This window comes from Acanthisitta chloris, unplaced genomic scaffold, assembly GCF_000695815.1.
Source record: "Acanthisitta chloris isolate BGI_N310 unplaced genomic scaffold, ASM69581v1 scaffold15101, whole genome shotgun sequence".
Classification (NCBI taxonomy): domain Eukaryota; kingdom Metazoa; phylum Chordata; class Aves; order Passeriformes; family Acanthisittidae; genus Acanthisitta; species Acanthisitta chloris.
Genome location: NW_008656704.1, coordinates 2,791 through 19,180, shown reverse-complemented (window position 1 = coordinate 19,180; position 16,390 = coordinate 2,791). Strand labels below are relative to the sequence as shown.

Here is a 16,390-nt window from a genome sequence, read left to right as displayed (position 1 = left end):
TACAGCTACAGACTCGCACTGATTCTCAGCACGGAGAGGAATCCTTGTTGTGTGCATTACCCATTTGTGCCAGCCTGAGTCAGACCAAACAGCTCTGACCCACAGGCAGTGAGTGGATGCAGCCAGGCTGGGCCTTGCCTTGCTGAGTGAGCTCTGAGCACACACACACAGGTAGCTATGCCCTAGGGTGTCAGGCAGGTGCCAAATGTCTTGTGTGCCAGAGCTTGATTTGAATTTAACACTGGTTTTACCTGCCAGCTTTTCTAATGTTTGGATAAATGTCTCCCATGATATCTATCCCAGGGTTCATTTAAACAATAAATTACAGACACTTAAGAAAATTCTCTGAGCTCTATGGTAAAAATCTTCACTACATGAAGTACTTCATTTAAAGGTTGTGAACAAAACGAAGTGGCATTAGAAAAAAACAAAACAAAACAAAACCAAAGAAATCTTTACAAATCTTTACAGACACAAGTGGAACCTTACCTGTGACTTCAAGGTCAAAAGAGCAGCTATCAAACTTGTCCTTATAAGACACTTCGCAGCGGTAGTTCCCCGCATAGTTTTCCTTAGCTTTGATGATATGCATCTCAAACGTGTGAATCTAAAAATCAGATATAAAAGTTCATTAACCTTGGAGGATACATTTGCACAAAGCAGAAGGTAAAACATTAGTCTTTCAGACCAAAACAAGGAATAAGTCAAGCAATGGATTCTGAAAAGACCCTGGAACCCAGAAATGGCAACGGAAAGCTTTGATTCCTCCACCACTACTTAAGCTGTGCTGGGAGAGCAGAGGAACCTGCTTCTGCCAGGGTCAGAGATCATCACTGAAATCTGCCTGGGGAAGCTGAGGTTGGAATCCACTGCTCTTTAGTTTTAATCTCTTCATAGAACCATCAAGGTTGGGAGACTTCTAAGATCATCGAGTCCAACCATTAACCTGTCACTGCTATAACCCCTAAACCCTAAACCATAACCCCAGTGCCACATTCAGATGTCTCTTAAACACCTCCAGGGATGGTGATTCCACCACCTCCCTGGGCAATATCCCAGTGCCTGAGCACCCTCACAGGGAAAACATTTCTCCTAACGTCCAACCTGACTCTACCCTGATTCAGCTCAAGCCATTCCCTCTAGTCCCCTCCCGGCAGCCATGGCAGGATACCCACCCCCCACCTCTCTCCAACCCTGTCAGTGAGTTGGAGAGAGCCATGAGGGCACCCCTGAGCCTCTTCTCCAGGCTAACCAAGCCCAACTCCCTCAGCCTTTCCTCACAGGACATGTGTTCCAGACTTTTTAGGGAGCCTGTTGTCTTAACCTGATCTTTAAGCTGTCTTTGGAGCTTTGCCCCCATAAGAAGGAAAAACAAAGACACACCTTAGTGTGACGCTCAAAGGACTCTTTCAGCTGCAGGTGCTTTCCTGCTTTACTGGCCAGGTCCATCCATTTTCCTTTAAACCACTTAACATTTGGCTTTCGAAGAAGATCTTTGGCTTCTACTTTGGCTATAAATACAATATTCCCACCTTTTAAAAGACAAAAGAATAATACAGCCATTGAAGAACATGTGGTTGGTCAGTCACATCCGTAAAAGTTTCTTTTACTCCTGCTGCACTCAGTGTCCAGGTGTTCTTTTTGCCTTCAGAGTGGAGTTCACACCCAGCTAAAATCAGTGGCAGTTCTTGCAGCTGAGGGCAGAAGCTGAGTGTCCCAGGAATGGCATGTACCATTCCCAGCTGTGCCTCAGCCTCTGTCTCTCTGGGAGTGGCTTTTGATTTTATTTCTGAGCACTTACCAACACTCACTGTGCCGCTCTGAGGTTTTTCAACAAACAAAGTGGATCTTTGGGAGTCATCACATTTTTCTGGCTCTTCTGGAGTTCCTTCTCCAAGAGACCACACTGAGATGCAGAGGGAAGGGGAAAAAAAGGATAAAATCAATCATCTGAGTGTATTTTACTCCTTCCAAGTTACACTTACCTGAACCTACTAAACTCTCTAGCCCTATTAGCTCTCTCTCTTCAGATGTCCTGAAAGATATGTAAGCTTTTGTTCACACTGACATCCGTTGCTTGGCTGTCACATTATGTACAACTCCTGCAAGAACACTACCTCTGTGGTGACAGAAAGTGGAACTATCAGGAGGAAGAGAGAGGAACCTGATCAGCCAAGACAGGTACTGAGCAACTTGAATGGCACCAGCATTCAACCATGAGTGCTTTACAGAGGAGATGCACAAGGATCAGCTCTTTGTTTTTCAGAAGAGATGGAGGTTCTGAAAACACAAACAGCTACAAGCACAAAAACCACATAGGATGCACAGTTTCAGTGGGTCTCTCTCAACCAAGCCAAGTACATTGTACAAGCTGGTTCTTCCTCTTTGTCTGCAAAACAGGGCAGGAATGAAGTTTACTTCTGACCTTTGTTCTCTTCTACCATGACAGAAGCAGACAGTTTGGGAATCAGTCAATACCATGTCCTGCCAAGTGCACTGGTGGATACTTTCTGGAAAAAACTGTTTGTCAGATGGAAATTATTATGTCACGTATTCAGACACAGCACCTTCTCTTCTGGAAATTGGGTCTTTGGAACCAAAGAGGAACAGCAATGCTGAGAAAAGCAGAGAATGAATGGGCTCCCCAGGGCAGAGAACTGTACCAGCACAACTGTGCACTTCTGGTCCTTCTGTCCATCTGAGCAGCCCTGGCTTTGTGCTATGCCATTACATCTTGGGTAAATACAAGCAAAGCCGTGCTCAAAGCTGGTTCCTAGCAGAAAAGGCAGGGAGAGCAAGACAGTGGATGCCTGTCTGTTAGCTGCTTCCTCTTGGCAGAGGTAAAGCACCTGTCTCATCTTCCAAGTGAGAACTTGCACTCCAAATGTCACATCTTTTTGTGAGGAGTTACTGCCAGTGCAGGAGAGAAGCTGAGTAAAACCAGGAGTCAGAAATGTCCTTCTGTTTTGTAGAGATTACTGCTGTGGGAACCTTTTCACTCATGAAGATTTCCATCACTCACAAATGCAATATGACAACTATGGCAAAATGCAACCAAAGTGTTTTTATGATACTATAGTCTATGAGGAATTTTTGAAAAGTATAGAATTGCTAGATGGGTTTGCTATAAAATCTGTGTCTTTTAGGCTTTCAGCAAATGGTGGGTGGTGTGCCTAACCCTCTGAATGTGCCTGCTTGTACAATATTTCTCACAGGTAAAGACATTCATGTGTATACACACATGTATATACACACATATGGAAACATATACACAGACATAAATGAACACAAATATATAGAGAGACATATCTCCATATACTCTCAATAGTGTAAATGCTTAGATTATCCAGTATTACATGGTAGCATATGGAAACAACATAAGAACAAGTGAAGGTTACTGGTGGGAACAGAATGAGATGATGATGCTCAGGACAGGACCTGGTCACGTGCAGTGACAAACCTAACACACCAGGAAGTGAAATGGAAAAAGGGTATTAATGAATGGAAAAGGCTTACAGAGAGTCATTAATTTGGTACCACATAAAAGAACACCTAAATATTATCATCACCTTCATATATTAACATTTCCCTAAGTATGAAGCAAGCAGAACAGGAGGTGGGATGGCACTGGCTGAGGGGGCTGGCATAGGCAGCTATGCCAGGTCTCTAACCATGGTTGAAGTACCTGCTGCTCATTTTGTCCCAGAGGCTGCAAATCCTGAAACCACAAAAGTGGGTGTAGTATGCGTTACCTGCCAGGGTAGGAAGAAAGAGGTTATGATTTTGCTATGGTTTCCCCACTGTCCTTTGAGGGGTGAGAAGAAGACATTCTCCTAGAATCTTCTGGGACCTGCATGTGGGATTCAGGTGAGCCACTGTCGCCCTGTAGGCTGAGGAGGAATGGAGCATCTGTGTATCTATCTATACAGAAATAGGTATAGATAGATAAGTATGTATGTATGTATGTGTGAAATACTGGTACTGTCCTGTCCTCTGCAGCAGACTCTTCTCTCTCTCCTGGTTTGGGTGCTAGAAACCTCTTTGCCCTGATACTTAGAAGCATTTGAACGTTACATTTTGCTACTCTCTAAACAATGAAAACAAAACTAAGTATTATCTATAAGAAATAAAGGTGAAATAATATTTTTATTATGCAATTTTTGGAGTTCTTCATCACATGTTTCAGGAGGTCTCACCTGAATCTTTTCTTTCCGCTGGCTTAGACATCCCATCTGAAAGGGAAGAGCAATTTAGATGACACCAGCTCAGAGATCACAGCTTAACTGACCTCAGACCATTGGGATTTTAGGGACAGTGATTCTTCATGCAAGGAGATTAGACTAAATATTTAGGACCATATCCATCAGGTACTACTTGAATACCAGAAAAAAAAATCAACAGTTGAGAAAAAACCCCCAGAAATCTTCCCCCGTTTTCTCTAGAAAATCTTTATTAGTTCAATTCCCATTCAAGATTTCCTATTTTAGTAGTTCATATTTAGACAGGTTGCACAAAGCTTTTGTTTTTTTCATGATTTGTGTAACTCCAGGTGACAGATGAATTTATTTTGTTCAGTATTTGCCTGAGGGACAGTACTTTCAATTATTCAAACAGTCTATTTATTTACCCGCAGTTGCTTTCAGATCAACTAACCACTATTTTACTTTCTACTGGCAAAAGTTCTACCAAAGGACCTCAAGGCAGAACTGGAAAGGGAATTATCTGGTGTGAAGGACTTGTACTTCTGAACAGAGATGAATTTAATGTAGGGCACTGCAAAAATATTTCTCTGAGGAGTATTTTGAGTTCAGCCCAATGGTTTGGACTCTTCATTGACAGTCAAGAGAGGGATACATACATACATACACACACAAAGCACTATCACAGTCCTAACCTGCTGGTGGAGAACTAACTGAAGTATCATCTTCATCTGTGAAAAGAGACACAAATGAAAAAGTACATAAAGACACTGAAAGCACAGACGATATCTGCGTTCACACAACTATGAGAAAAGGCAAAACCTGCAAGAGAAAGGGAAAGAAACTGCAATATTCAGGAGCATTCACAACAGAAGCTTCAAACTGATGAGGAAAGCTTTGCATAGTTCAGTAGCTGAAATGGTAAACCTTAATGTTTCAAGCAAGTAAAAGAAAAATGAGATGTGGACTGTGATCTATTATTAAATCATGGGTTTATATGGAAGTTGCGGAGTGGTTCTGTTTGTTAGAGATGGAATCCACAGTGAATACAAAAGAAAAGCCACAATGAAACGAAGGTCAGTCACATATCTAACCTGAGGAAGATGCCATTTCTCTGGTGACCATGTCTGCAATTAAAACGTGCACCACATATGTGTTCAGCATCATTAAACCAAGATATGCAAAAGTTACAATAGTCTCCTGTACTTATACTTTGCAATTTCTGTGTTAGACATTAAAGTGCAAGGAGCAAACAACTTATTTTTTCCCATATTATAGGAGAACTATTTAAAATAAGGGAAGAACTATTATCATCATGCAGTTTTCACTAGAAGTTGACCACCATCAGGTACTAAATTATTACAGCAATTCCTATCCAGGTGTTTTAAATTGTTTGATCACATTGAGGTATATAGTTATACAAATCAAAAGCTAAAAAAACAACACTGGCAATAAACTCAAATACTGTAATCACTATTAGAAAATCAGAATGAGATAAATACTTTACTGGAGTCATCTATGTCTGTTTGGATTTTGACTAGAAATCTGAGAGCAGTTTCTGATAAAAATAAGCAAAAGGTTGTAGTGTCTTACAAGCCTAACGGTAAAAAAAAAAAAGAAAATTACCAATATATCCTTGGAAAGGCAAGAAAAAACTAGATATATTTAGGATTTACTACACATGTAATATAAAAAAACATGGGTTTTAAGCAGTATCAGGGAATAATCTGGAGAACATTTCAAAATGGAGAAGAGTTGAACAAGAACAACTTCAGAAAAATATTAACCCACATATTTAAATATACTTTTTTGGAGAATTTTTTTAGATTTTAGACTTGGATTTCCATAATCAAATTTCAAATCTGAAGTTATTCTGTTTTGTTTTGGCCTTGAAGTTATAATAGAAAGGATATATAGTACAAAGGAAAAATGTAACAACTCTGATGAGAGTGCATACCAAATGTAGCTGTGATTTTATAAGCACTGGTGATGTTGATGTTTTGGCTTTGTTTAACCGCTGAAGGCAAAGTGAAAGTCAAGTAGAATTTAACTACTTAGCAGTAACACTTTACTCATTCCTTTTTAATGACCCATCACACTTCATTCTCAAAGCCCCTTGGGAGGAGGATGGCAGCGGCAAAAGTATCCCTGTGCATGAAGGATTAAGGAATTGCCTTACAAAACTCTTTCCTTATTCATAGCAAAAGAAAAAGAACTCTTTGAATTCTTTTAATGGAAGAGTTCTTATGACCTGCATCCTCCAATGGCATCAGCAAGTGAGGAAGACATTGATTTTCAGTGGAAGCACAAGAATGATAAAGTCATGTCAGATGTTTTAACATCTGTGCAAGTCTGAGTAATTCCACTGTAAATCTTTCTCCATACCTCATGAAAGCATAAAGTGTATTTTCAGCTCTTTTTCTCAAGCATCACCACTGCTGTTGATGAAGGCTCCAGGAGCCACCTGGTTGCCAGAGAGTAGTTAAGATCAGCATAAAACCCTTTGTGTGATGCAGCCTACATGAGGATGCATGACCATCATGCTATAGAATCATAGAATCGATTGGATTGAAAATACCTCCAAGATCATGGAGTCCAACCCTACCGTGGTTACTAGACCATGGCACTAAGTGCCACATCTAGTCTCATCTTAAAAACCTCCAGGGATGGTGAATCCACCACCTCCCCGGGCAGCCCATTCCAATGCTTGATCACTCTCTCCATAAAAAATCTCTTCCTAATATCCAACCTAAACCTCCCCTGGCAGAGCTTGAGTCTGTGCCCTCTTGTCCTACTGCTGGTTGCTGGGGAGACGAGACCAACCCCCACCTGACTCCAACCTCCTTTCAGGGAGTTGTAGAAAGGACCACTCTGCTTTCCATTTGATTCAATCATTTGAAAAGCTCTAAAACCCAGAAGATGTTATTAGCTTTGCAGAGGGGTTTGGGGTATCTCCAGGGTAGTTGTGATTTCTCAAAGATGTTAGCATCAAAGACAAACAAAGCAAAACAAACAAACACTTCAGAAGTATCAAAACTAAAGTACAATTCTATGTGTTAGAAGTGGAAGGAGTATGAATACAACACATGCTGAAGGATTCTTCAGACAGATGGGTAATTATCAGTCCATCACTTCTTATGTCTCTGGCTTCTAGGACTAAAGGGACTCATAGCGAAACCCAGTTTGCATTCTGTGATCAATGATTATTTATGTTAGCAATAAATTCTATTTCAAGATAACAAAAAGAGCAAAAATATCTATGGAGACAGGCTAAGGGAGTTGAGGCTGTTCAGCCTGGAGAAGAGAAGGTTGTGTGGAGACCTCAGAGCACCTTCCAGGATCTGAAGGGGCTCCAGGGAAGCTGCAGAGGGACTCTGTGTTAGGAGCTGCAGTGACAGGACTAGGGTGAATGGGTACAAATTGAAGGAGGAAAATTTAGGTTAGATCTTAGGCAGAAGTTTTGCCTGTGAGGGTGGTGAGACACTGGCAGATGTTACCCAGGGAGGCTGTGGCTGCCCCAGCCCTGGCAGTGTTCAAAGCCAGGTTGGATGAAACCTTGAGCAACCTGCTCTGGTGGGAGGTGTCCCTGCCCAGGGCAGGGGTTTGAGTCTGGGTGATCTCTAAACTCCATTCCAACCCCTGATCATTCTATGATTCATCAATAAATACAGAGTAAATAAACTGCCTGAATAATTTTGGTTTATGCTGAGATTACTGAGCACAGTAAGACTAAGAATTTCAAATGTAGTTGACTTGAATTATCCATCTGATTTTCAAAGAGTATTTAGCAGTTCTACCAAGGGCACTTGGCACTTCAGAAATGGGAAATGAAGTACATATATGCAACAATGGAAGTTTTAGTAGTGAGATGAATGGATAAGTGCAACCTGGAAAACACAAGGATGGCACATGTGAACATGTTAATAGATGGTTGGATGAAACATAGAGAAGAGGTTTCAGTAAACATGCAGAAATTAATGGCTGGACGGAACCTAAAAAAGGAATGAGCAAATTGATATTAAAATTGGATTATTATTCCAGCAAGTGGGAACCAAATCATAACAATATCAATCTGGAAGATAATGTAAAAAATTAAAACAAAGGCATAAGCATTTTTCTTGAATAAATATGGGATACTGCAGTAAATTTGGAGGGATTTCTGCTGAGTCACTTTTTCTCTGAAAATAAAATGGATGATCACGTATATCCTGAATTTGTACATTATTCCCGTATTTTTAAACTAGTTAATACTGTGAAAGAAAATTTTATGTTTACTGCTCTGAGTTATTAATTCACAGTGAAATAACCACAAGATACAAAGAATTTATCACACTCTTTGCCATTTCTTAACTTTACAGAGAACATAAAGGGACATATATATGTAATTTAACACAGACAACAACCACTAAAAAGAAATACAACAGCAAAGCAGACACAGATAGGTATGCTCTATCTTCCCAACTTCTGCTGCTAATTCGGTCTTGGAAATGAGGTGAAAATTATGGACTGTGGGATTTACATGGAATCCTATGTTCTTTCCTAGGCGTCACATTCCAACACAGCCAGGCTGGGACCCATCCCAGGTGCCTGCAGTGTGCTCTGTCTTCTGAACTAGCAGCAAAGAGGTCACAACTGCTAACATACAGGTGTTGTAGAATTGCTTTGGAATTCAGGTTTGAAACTATTGTCATCTCATTCCCATGCAGGGAAGTACCCAAATCTGCTGCTCCTGAAGCTGCAGGAACAGTTTTATAAATAGGTTATACAAAAAACAACCTCTAGCTGATTCTGTCATCGTTTCCTTGCTGTACTGTTCAAGTCTAAGTGATTTTGGACAGACTGGAAGAATGTACCTCTTCCTATTTTGTGAAATATTATAAAGATTATTCACTGTTATGAAGATTTTCTTCTGGCAGACAAAGATGAAGGAATCACTCTGAGAAAAGATGCTCTCCCTTACTTGGTGATAAATGCAACAGAACAGGAGGTGATAGAAACAATTGCAATATGCCTAATTTTTCTAGAAATTCCTACAAAGTGTCTGGCAGTGTTTTTTGTTAGTTCTCCTAGCACCAAGTGGTTCCTCTTAACAGAAAAATTTTTCCTCTTGGGAAATATTTGTGTCCTTCACTAAACTCCAACCAGAAACGTAATAATGTATAATACAATAGAAGTATTTGCTAAGTTGCCTACCATGTTTCCTTTTTTGTTCAGTAAAATGTAGGTGTGTGAGCAGTGGGGAAAGCACCACTGATGTTCACTTTGAGATCAAATATCTCTCGTATCAGAATTAAAGCAAGCAGCACTAACTGCTAGAATAGCTCGAGGCAAGACCTTCATCTTTTTTCCCCACCATTAGATATGCAAATTATTCCTGAATTGTGTTTTCATTACCAGGATGACAGATTTGATTACTCACACAAAATTTTTGCTTGTCAAAATAATTGCTCAATGCAAAGATAACTGGCAAAACAACATGCACTGAATCCAGGTTCTGCATTTTGATTTTCCAAAGGGCACTTGAATCACACACTCTGTGCTTGTATTTTGACTTTGCTGAGGAAAAGAGCCATGCATGCCTTTGCCAAATCAATCTGCAGGGACCGAGTATGCATCCAGCCTGTCTGAAAGACAAGAGTTTGTCTGGAAGAGATCAAAACAGGAATACATTTTCAAGCAAGCCATTTCTTGATTTGCCATGGAAAAGCAGAACTGTGCCAGATGAGAAGCAAGCACTGAACAGTTGTAAGCGTGTCTTGGTCTGGTTCAGCCTTTTATCAGGATGAATGAAAAAAACAAAACAAGATTATTCATTTCAAAATATGCTTGTGGGCTGTTTGAATTCTACCTTAGCTGGGCTACTGCAAAAAGGAGCAGAATTTGGTCCAGTTCCCTCAAAATGTGTCTTCATAAGCAGTAGAACTGACAACACAACTGGAGTCTAATCTCAGCAGCAAAAAAGTGTATGTAAAGACTGGAGGTGATTTTTACATGCATTGCTAGGGGAAGAGTTATCTGTTCACAGCAGACAGTCCTCAAAGGCATTTTCAGCACTTGTAACAAGCTCAACCGCTGAGGCTCCCAGTGAGGACAGAAAGAGGAATGAGACACTTCTATTTTCAGATGAAAAAGTCTCTGGGGCTCTCTGAAAGGTAAAACATGCAACACCAAGTTTCTGTGTTGGAACAGAAACAGCTTAGAATGGGAGCAGGAGATTGTCCACTGTATTTAAAAGCTACCAATGTGCAGTGTCTGAGTTTTAGCAAGCATAGTCAGTGGCAACACCCAGGCTCACTTAAACAGGGCTTGAAGCTCATGCAAGTCACATGTAGCTCAATCTATTAATTGAGCAGTCTCTATAAATGCTGTGGCTAAAGAGTCAGTCTGGTTTGCAGAATTTTTGGTAATATACATAGGTATCAGAATTTCCTTGTGCTGGAGAAGTCATGCAGAAAAAAGATCTGGGAAGCTTCACATCACACTTCTGAAATTTAGCACCAAAATTCTGAATGGAAGGTCAAGCAATTTAGCATCAGAGACAGCATTTAGGAACGTTGTCTTTCCCACCCAGTTTTTATATACAATTTCAGACTTACCTTTACCCTTTTCATTTCCACCCTCCTGTGCTGTTGTTTGTTCTGTGTAGGAAGTACAAGTATATTTTTGAGAGGATCTTAAAGTAAAAAGAAAAACTTCCACAGCATTAAAAAATGCAGTTGTATTCTAGGTTTTGCTAGTATTGAAAAAACAACATTAAAGAATGGTTTATGTATGTGTATATGTAACACACAGTTGTAATCCCACAAAGCATTTGACAACCTGTGCACATCCATGCAATTTCTGTATTGAACAAGTCACACAAGATAGATGCTCCTGTTCTGTGCTTTTTAGAAGTAGCAATTGTAAGCCTCTTGTCCCTGGGCTTGTTTGGAAAACCTTTTGAAGAGTTACAGATCACTTTACATAGCATCATTTGAAATGAATTGGATCAGATATCTCTTGTGAGCCCCACCTGGAGTACTGCAAACATTTCTGGTATGCTCAACATCAGAAGGATATGCAACTGCTGGAGCAAGTCCAGAGGAGGCCACAAAGCTGGTAAGAGGACTGGAATACCTCTCCTCTGAGGATAGGCTGAGGAAGCTGGGGCTGCTCAGTCTGGAGAAGAGAAGGTTGTGTGGAGGCCTCACAGCAACCTTCCAGTATCTGAAGAGGCTCCAGGGAAGTTGAAGAGGGACTTTTGTTTCTGAGCTGCAGGGACAGGACAAGGGACAATGGTTACAAATTGAAGGAGAGAAATTTAGATCTTAGGCAGAAGTTTTCCCTGTGAGGGTGGTGAGACACTGCCAGATGTTCCCCAGGGAGGTAGTGGCTGCCCCAACCCTGGCAGTGTTCACAGCCAGGTTGGATGAAACCTTGAGCAACCTGCTCTGGTGGGAGGTGTCCCTGCCCAGGGCAGGGGGTTAGGACTGGGTGATCTCTGAGGTGTCCCTCAACCCCTAAAATTCTATGATTCTTTGCTCATCAGTTTATGCTTAAGAAAAAGTACAGAGATAGTGTATAGGAGTGTTCTTAATTAATTACCACCATTATCAACGTAGTCTTTCCTAGACTATTTGTACTTAGTTTTCTTGATCAGAAGAAGAAATGTGAATTATTTTTGACCTCATATGGATGAGAAAACGTAGACTGTACTTTCACCAACATTAAAATTTCTACACTTTGTCCTATTCCCCTATTCCTGTTTTTGTTTGGCTTCCTACCTCATTCACTTGGCATAAAATCTCATCTAGAATCTTGTCAAATCATATGAATTGTGCTGTCTTCAAGGTATAAACACTCAAGATCCTGTTGCCTATGAACAGTGACTTTCTGTGGCACTTACCTGTGAGCTGCCTGACAGAACAAGGGTTCGGATGATGGTCAGTGGACTAACACTGTCGAGGTAGAACTAAGATAATTTTTGTTTCATGGAGAAATCACATGCAAGAGCCAGTTGATATTATGATTATCCTGATTTCTTTTTCACATATGTGTAGCCATGGTAGCCATGAAAATAAAAATTTAGAAGACTAATGCACATTCTGGAATTGCCACAGACTCCTGAATGCTTCTGTCTTCTCCAAGCTCCAGTTGTCAAGTTGTCCATCTTGGCCAGATGGTCAAACTTGTTTCTTTTGCAACAGCAACACTTTCTTTTCCCACTGGGAACTGGGATTAAGAAAATTCACTGTTCTTGTCAGGTGGTAGCATGTCTACATGCAATCTGAAAACCTCATCGGGTCTAAGTGTACCAGCCTGGTGGCTTGCCATTGAGATCTAGAAGGACTACTTACAATGGCTTCCCAAAAATTTCCTGGTGTGGTTCAAGGTGCTGATTATGCCCAAGAAGGTGTTTATATGTTACAGAATTTGGATTCTTGAACAACCAACTTCCCTCTGTGTGTGATGACACTTGGCAACCCAAGATGACAGCACCTTGAGTCAGACAGGAGGAAGCTAGAGGTGACCAACACTTCCAGCTTAGAAATATCCACGTTTGGTCTGTGCCTAACCATAATGGCCTACTGACACCTCACTTATTTTACAGTAGTACTACAGATATGGGGAAAAGAAGGGGTTGTAGAAGTGATTTTGTACTTAATCTTGTGTTTTTAGATAGAAATGAAGGTGTTAATTATTTGAAAATGTTCATAGACATTTTTAATGTAACACTTCAAAGACACTTCTCCTCCCTGTGTACAAAAAGCTCTTCTCAGTTCAGTTCTACTTGAAAAGTTAAGATGGATCAAAACATGAATTCAAGTACAAAGTAGATGAGATAAGAGCCTCAGTGTGAAATTAATTGCTTTAATATTGACTGTACAAATTTTATGTCTGAGTAAAATAGTCAGCATTGCTGAAATATCAATTAACTTTCCTTACAAGTATATGGAACATGAAAGAGTTAATCACAATATATGGGTTATTTAAACACGAAACTCCTTGTGGAAAATGATGCTACTAACCAGGTCATTTTATAATGAAAGAATGTATTGTTGGAAGAAAGACATGTTGACTCAGTCTTGTAACATGCCAGTCATCAAGACTAAGTAAACGCAGGTTTAACACCTACAGAGTATCAGTTCTGTTTGGAATTGCTGTTTAGTTAGCTACACAAGGAATAAAATGCACCAAATGGTTAAATTAAACATGTATAATGTATGTCTGTATTAACCAATACCTGAGAGTATGACTCAAGTTACTCAATGCCAGAAGGAAAGACTTGCTTACCCTTCCAGCTCCCACTAAAGAAGACGCAGCAGCTTTGCACAGAGCCGCAGCTTTACGTGACACCCTAACCCTAAACAATGAGTTTCGCTTCACCTAACTTTGGCTTTCTGGAAATTACTCACTCACTCCTTTCTAGACAATTAGACTCATTAGGGTAATTGCCTGTACGTAGATCTCCAGTGACATTTTAGATAGGTTATCCAGGGAATGCCCATTGGATGAGCATGTGTGACCCAGGATATGCCCCACTAGTTCAAGGTGGAGCACTGCTGAACAACTTACATACAATACCTGATTTTCAACTGCCTAAAACTAAAAGAAATTAATCTCATGCTTGATTCTGTGTAACCTGTGGAGAAATGAATGGGTGTATGTTGGTAATGCTGTTCAACAGCAAAGAAGAATGCATAATTTATCCACAGAATCTAAACAGTGATCGTTCCCCTGGGTCCCGAAGGACATATGCAATGTTAAGCAAACAAGTCTCTTGCAAATAAAAACTGAATCTGAAAAATCAACATTCAGGCAAAGTGGAATGAGAATATCTTATCTGGGCAGGCTTTCTTACTTTTCTGTCCTCCCACTTTCAAGGGGACAATGAACACAAATCATATTATGGCTATGCAGTATTAGTCTCATGCAACTGTTGTTAGTGTTAGAGGTCAAAGTAGCATTTTTCACACTAACCTGGAGGTGGTGGTGCACTTTCATTTTCAGTCTCTGAAAAAGGAGGGAAGAAGGCAGATATTGAGCTTCAAATGAAAGCTAATATTTTTCACACATTTGACATATGTTTGTTGACTTTGGACATAGTTTGGGTTTGTTTAATATTTTAATCCAGGTATGAAATTTTTATTCTTTCCTGCATGCAACACATGACAACTTCAGAGTGACAAGGTCAGAGGTCTAAAGCTTAGGTCCTGTAAAGAGAGGTTAGTAAACTTGTTCAGTTTGAAGAGATGTAATATCCATGGACACATAGAATCTTTTAGGTTGGAAAAGATCATAAACAAGACTGCATGAAGACCTCATAGCAACTTTTCAATATCTGAAGGGCCTACAAGGGAGCTGGAGAGGGACTCTGTGTTAGGAGCTGCAATGACAGGACAAGGGGTAATGGGTTCAAACTGAAGGAGGAAAGTCTAGCTTGCATGTGAGAAAAAGGTTTTTTACTCTAAGGGTGATGAGACACTGGCACAGGTTGCCCAGGGAAGTGGTGGCTGCCCCGACCCAGGCAGTGTTCAAGGCCAGGCTGGATGAAGCCTTGAGCAACCTGATCTAGTGAGGAGGTGTCCCTGCCCAGGGCAGGGGGTTGGGGCTGGATGACCTGTAAGGTCCATTCCAACACCTAAATTCTATGATCATCGAGTCCAACCATTAACACAGCACTCCCAAGTCAATCACTAAACCAAGTTCCCAAGCACCACATCTACATAGCTTTTAACTATCTCCAGGGATAGAGGATCCTTTAAAAACCTGCACTTCCCTGGACAGTCAGTTGCAGTGCTCAATCACCCTTTCAGTGGAGAAATTTTTCCAAATATTTAAAAACCACCCTGACACAACTTGAGGCCATTTCCACTTGTCACTTGGCAGAAGAGACTGATCCCTACGTGTTTCAACTTCCTCTTGGGTATTGCAGAGAGCAATAAGGTCTCTCCCTGATGTGCAGGGCAGCTACCTGCGTGTACTCACATTAACTGGGCTCCAGTACATTCTAGGATATTTTGGCAATTAGGACAGTTCAGGACAGTTCTGGAATGCCATGGAATCCAAGCTGAATTTCAAGTTTGAGTTTGATTTATTTAAGGCAATTGGCCGTGAACCTCTGCTTAAAGGTACAGCTCACCACATCAATATGCAAAAGTTCCATCAACTGAAATAATATCTGATATGACTTTAATCCTGAAGTGTAATGGATCCATTAACTTAGGAGGATCATGCAGAGTGGATTCAGAGACCTTTGTCTCATTTTCGCCACACCATTAGATCTAGAGTTCAATGTTCAATGCAAGCAGAAATAAAATAATCAGATTAGCTTCCCTGAGTAGGACCTACAGTATGTTTGGGTTTTCTTTCTTTCAGTCATGGTTCTTAATCTAAACCATTTCCCTTTCAGATGTGTGAGACAGAATCCAAGCTCTTTATCCTATTTAAATATTATCCTTTTGGGATGATAAGTTCTCCCACCTAAAATCATAAGAACAAATTAACTAGATAAAATGTATTTATAAAACACTAAAGGAAGCTTATTTTTACCATTTAAGAGCTTTAGGACTCTAGTCTAGTTGAAAAGAGAGGGCACAGACTCAAGCTCTGCCAGGGGAGGTTTAGGTTAGATATCAGGAAGAGATTTTTTTATGGAGAGAGTGATCAGGCATTGGAATGGGCTGCCCAGGGAGGTGGTGGATTCACCATCTCTGGAGGTTTTTAAGATGAGACTGGATGTGGCACTTAGTGCTATGGTCTAGTAACCACAGTAGGGTTGGGCTTGATGATCTTGGAGGTCTTTTCCAATCCAGTTGATTCTATGATTCTATTTATCGGCGATAGTGCATTGACTTACAGTTTAACTACTTACAACAAGCAAAGATTTAAAAGGTTGAGATCCTTAGCTGCAACAGTAGATGGATCTTACTAACCTTTGTCATGTTATGGGTATTAACCTTTGGAACTCCACTCAGGTCATAGTCAGGAAATAACGTTTTGGTATCTATCACACAGAAATGCTGGTAAGGCTATTCCTTGGCAATCAGGTCTAAATATAACCAAAACATACTTCTCATGCTTGATAAATCCACTGAATGTTTAAAAGGGAGGCATACATTTAGTCGAAATATAATTTTAAGCTGAGTGTGTGAATTTGATATGGTTTAGGAACTTCCAGTCACATACACAGATACAACAGCAAACCGTTG

At 40.4% G+C, this 16,390-nt stretch overlaps 1 protein-coding gene across 1 annotated transcript in view; it reads right to left on the bottom strand.

Annotated features, from left to right (window-relative positions):
* MYBPC1 (myosin binding protein C, slow type) overlaps positions 1–14,192 on the bottom strand; it is a gene marked incomplete at its 5' end in the record, with an annotated part of 54,375 nt that extends 40,183 nt beyond the window's left edge. Inside the window, 5 exons of the mRNA XM_009084439.1 lie at positions 490–607; positions 1,384–1,532; positions 1,802–1,906; positions 10,796–10,837; positions 14,160–14,192. Of these exons, the coding sequence (XP_009082687.1) occupies positions 490–607; positions 1,384–1,532; positions 1,802–1,906; positions 10,796–10,837; positions 14,160–14,192 (447 nt within the window). The remainder of the gene's footprint in view (positions 1–489; positions 608–1,383; positions 1,533–1,801; positions 1,907–10,795; positions 10,838–14,159) is intronic.
* Between the last annotated feature and the right edge of the window lie 2,198 nt (positions 14,193–16,390).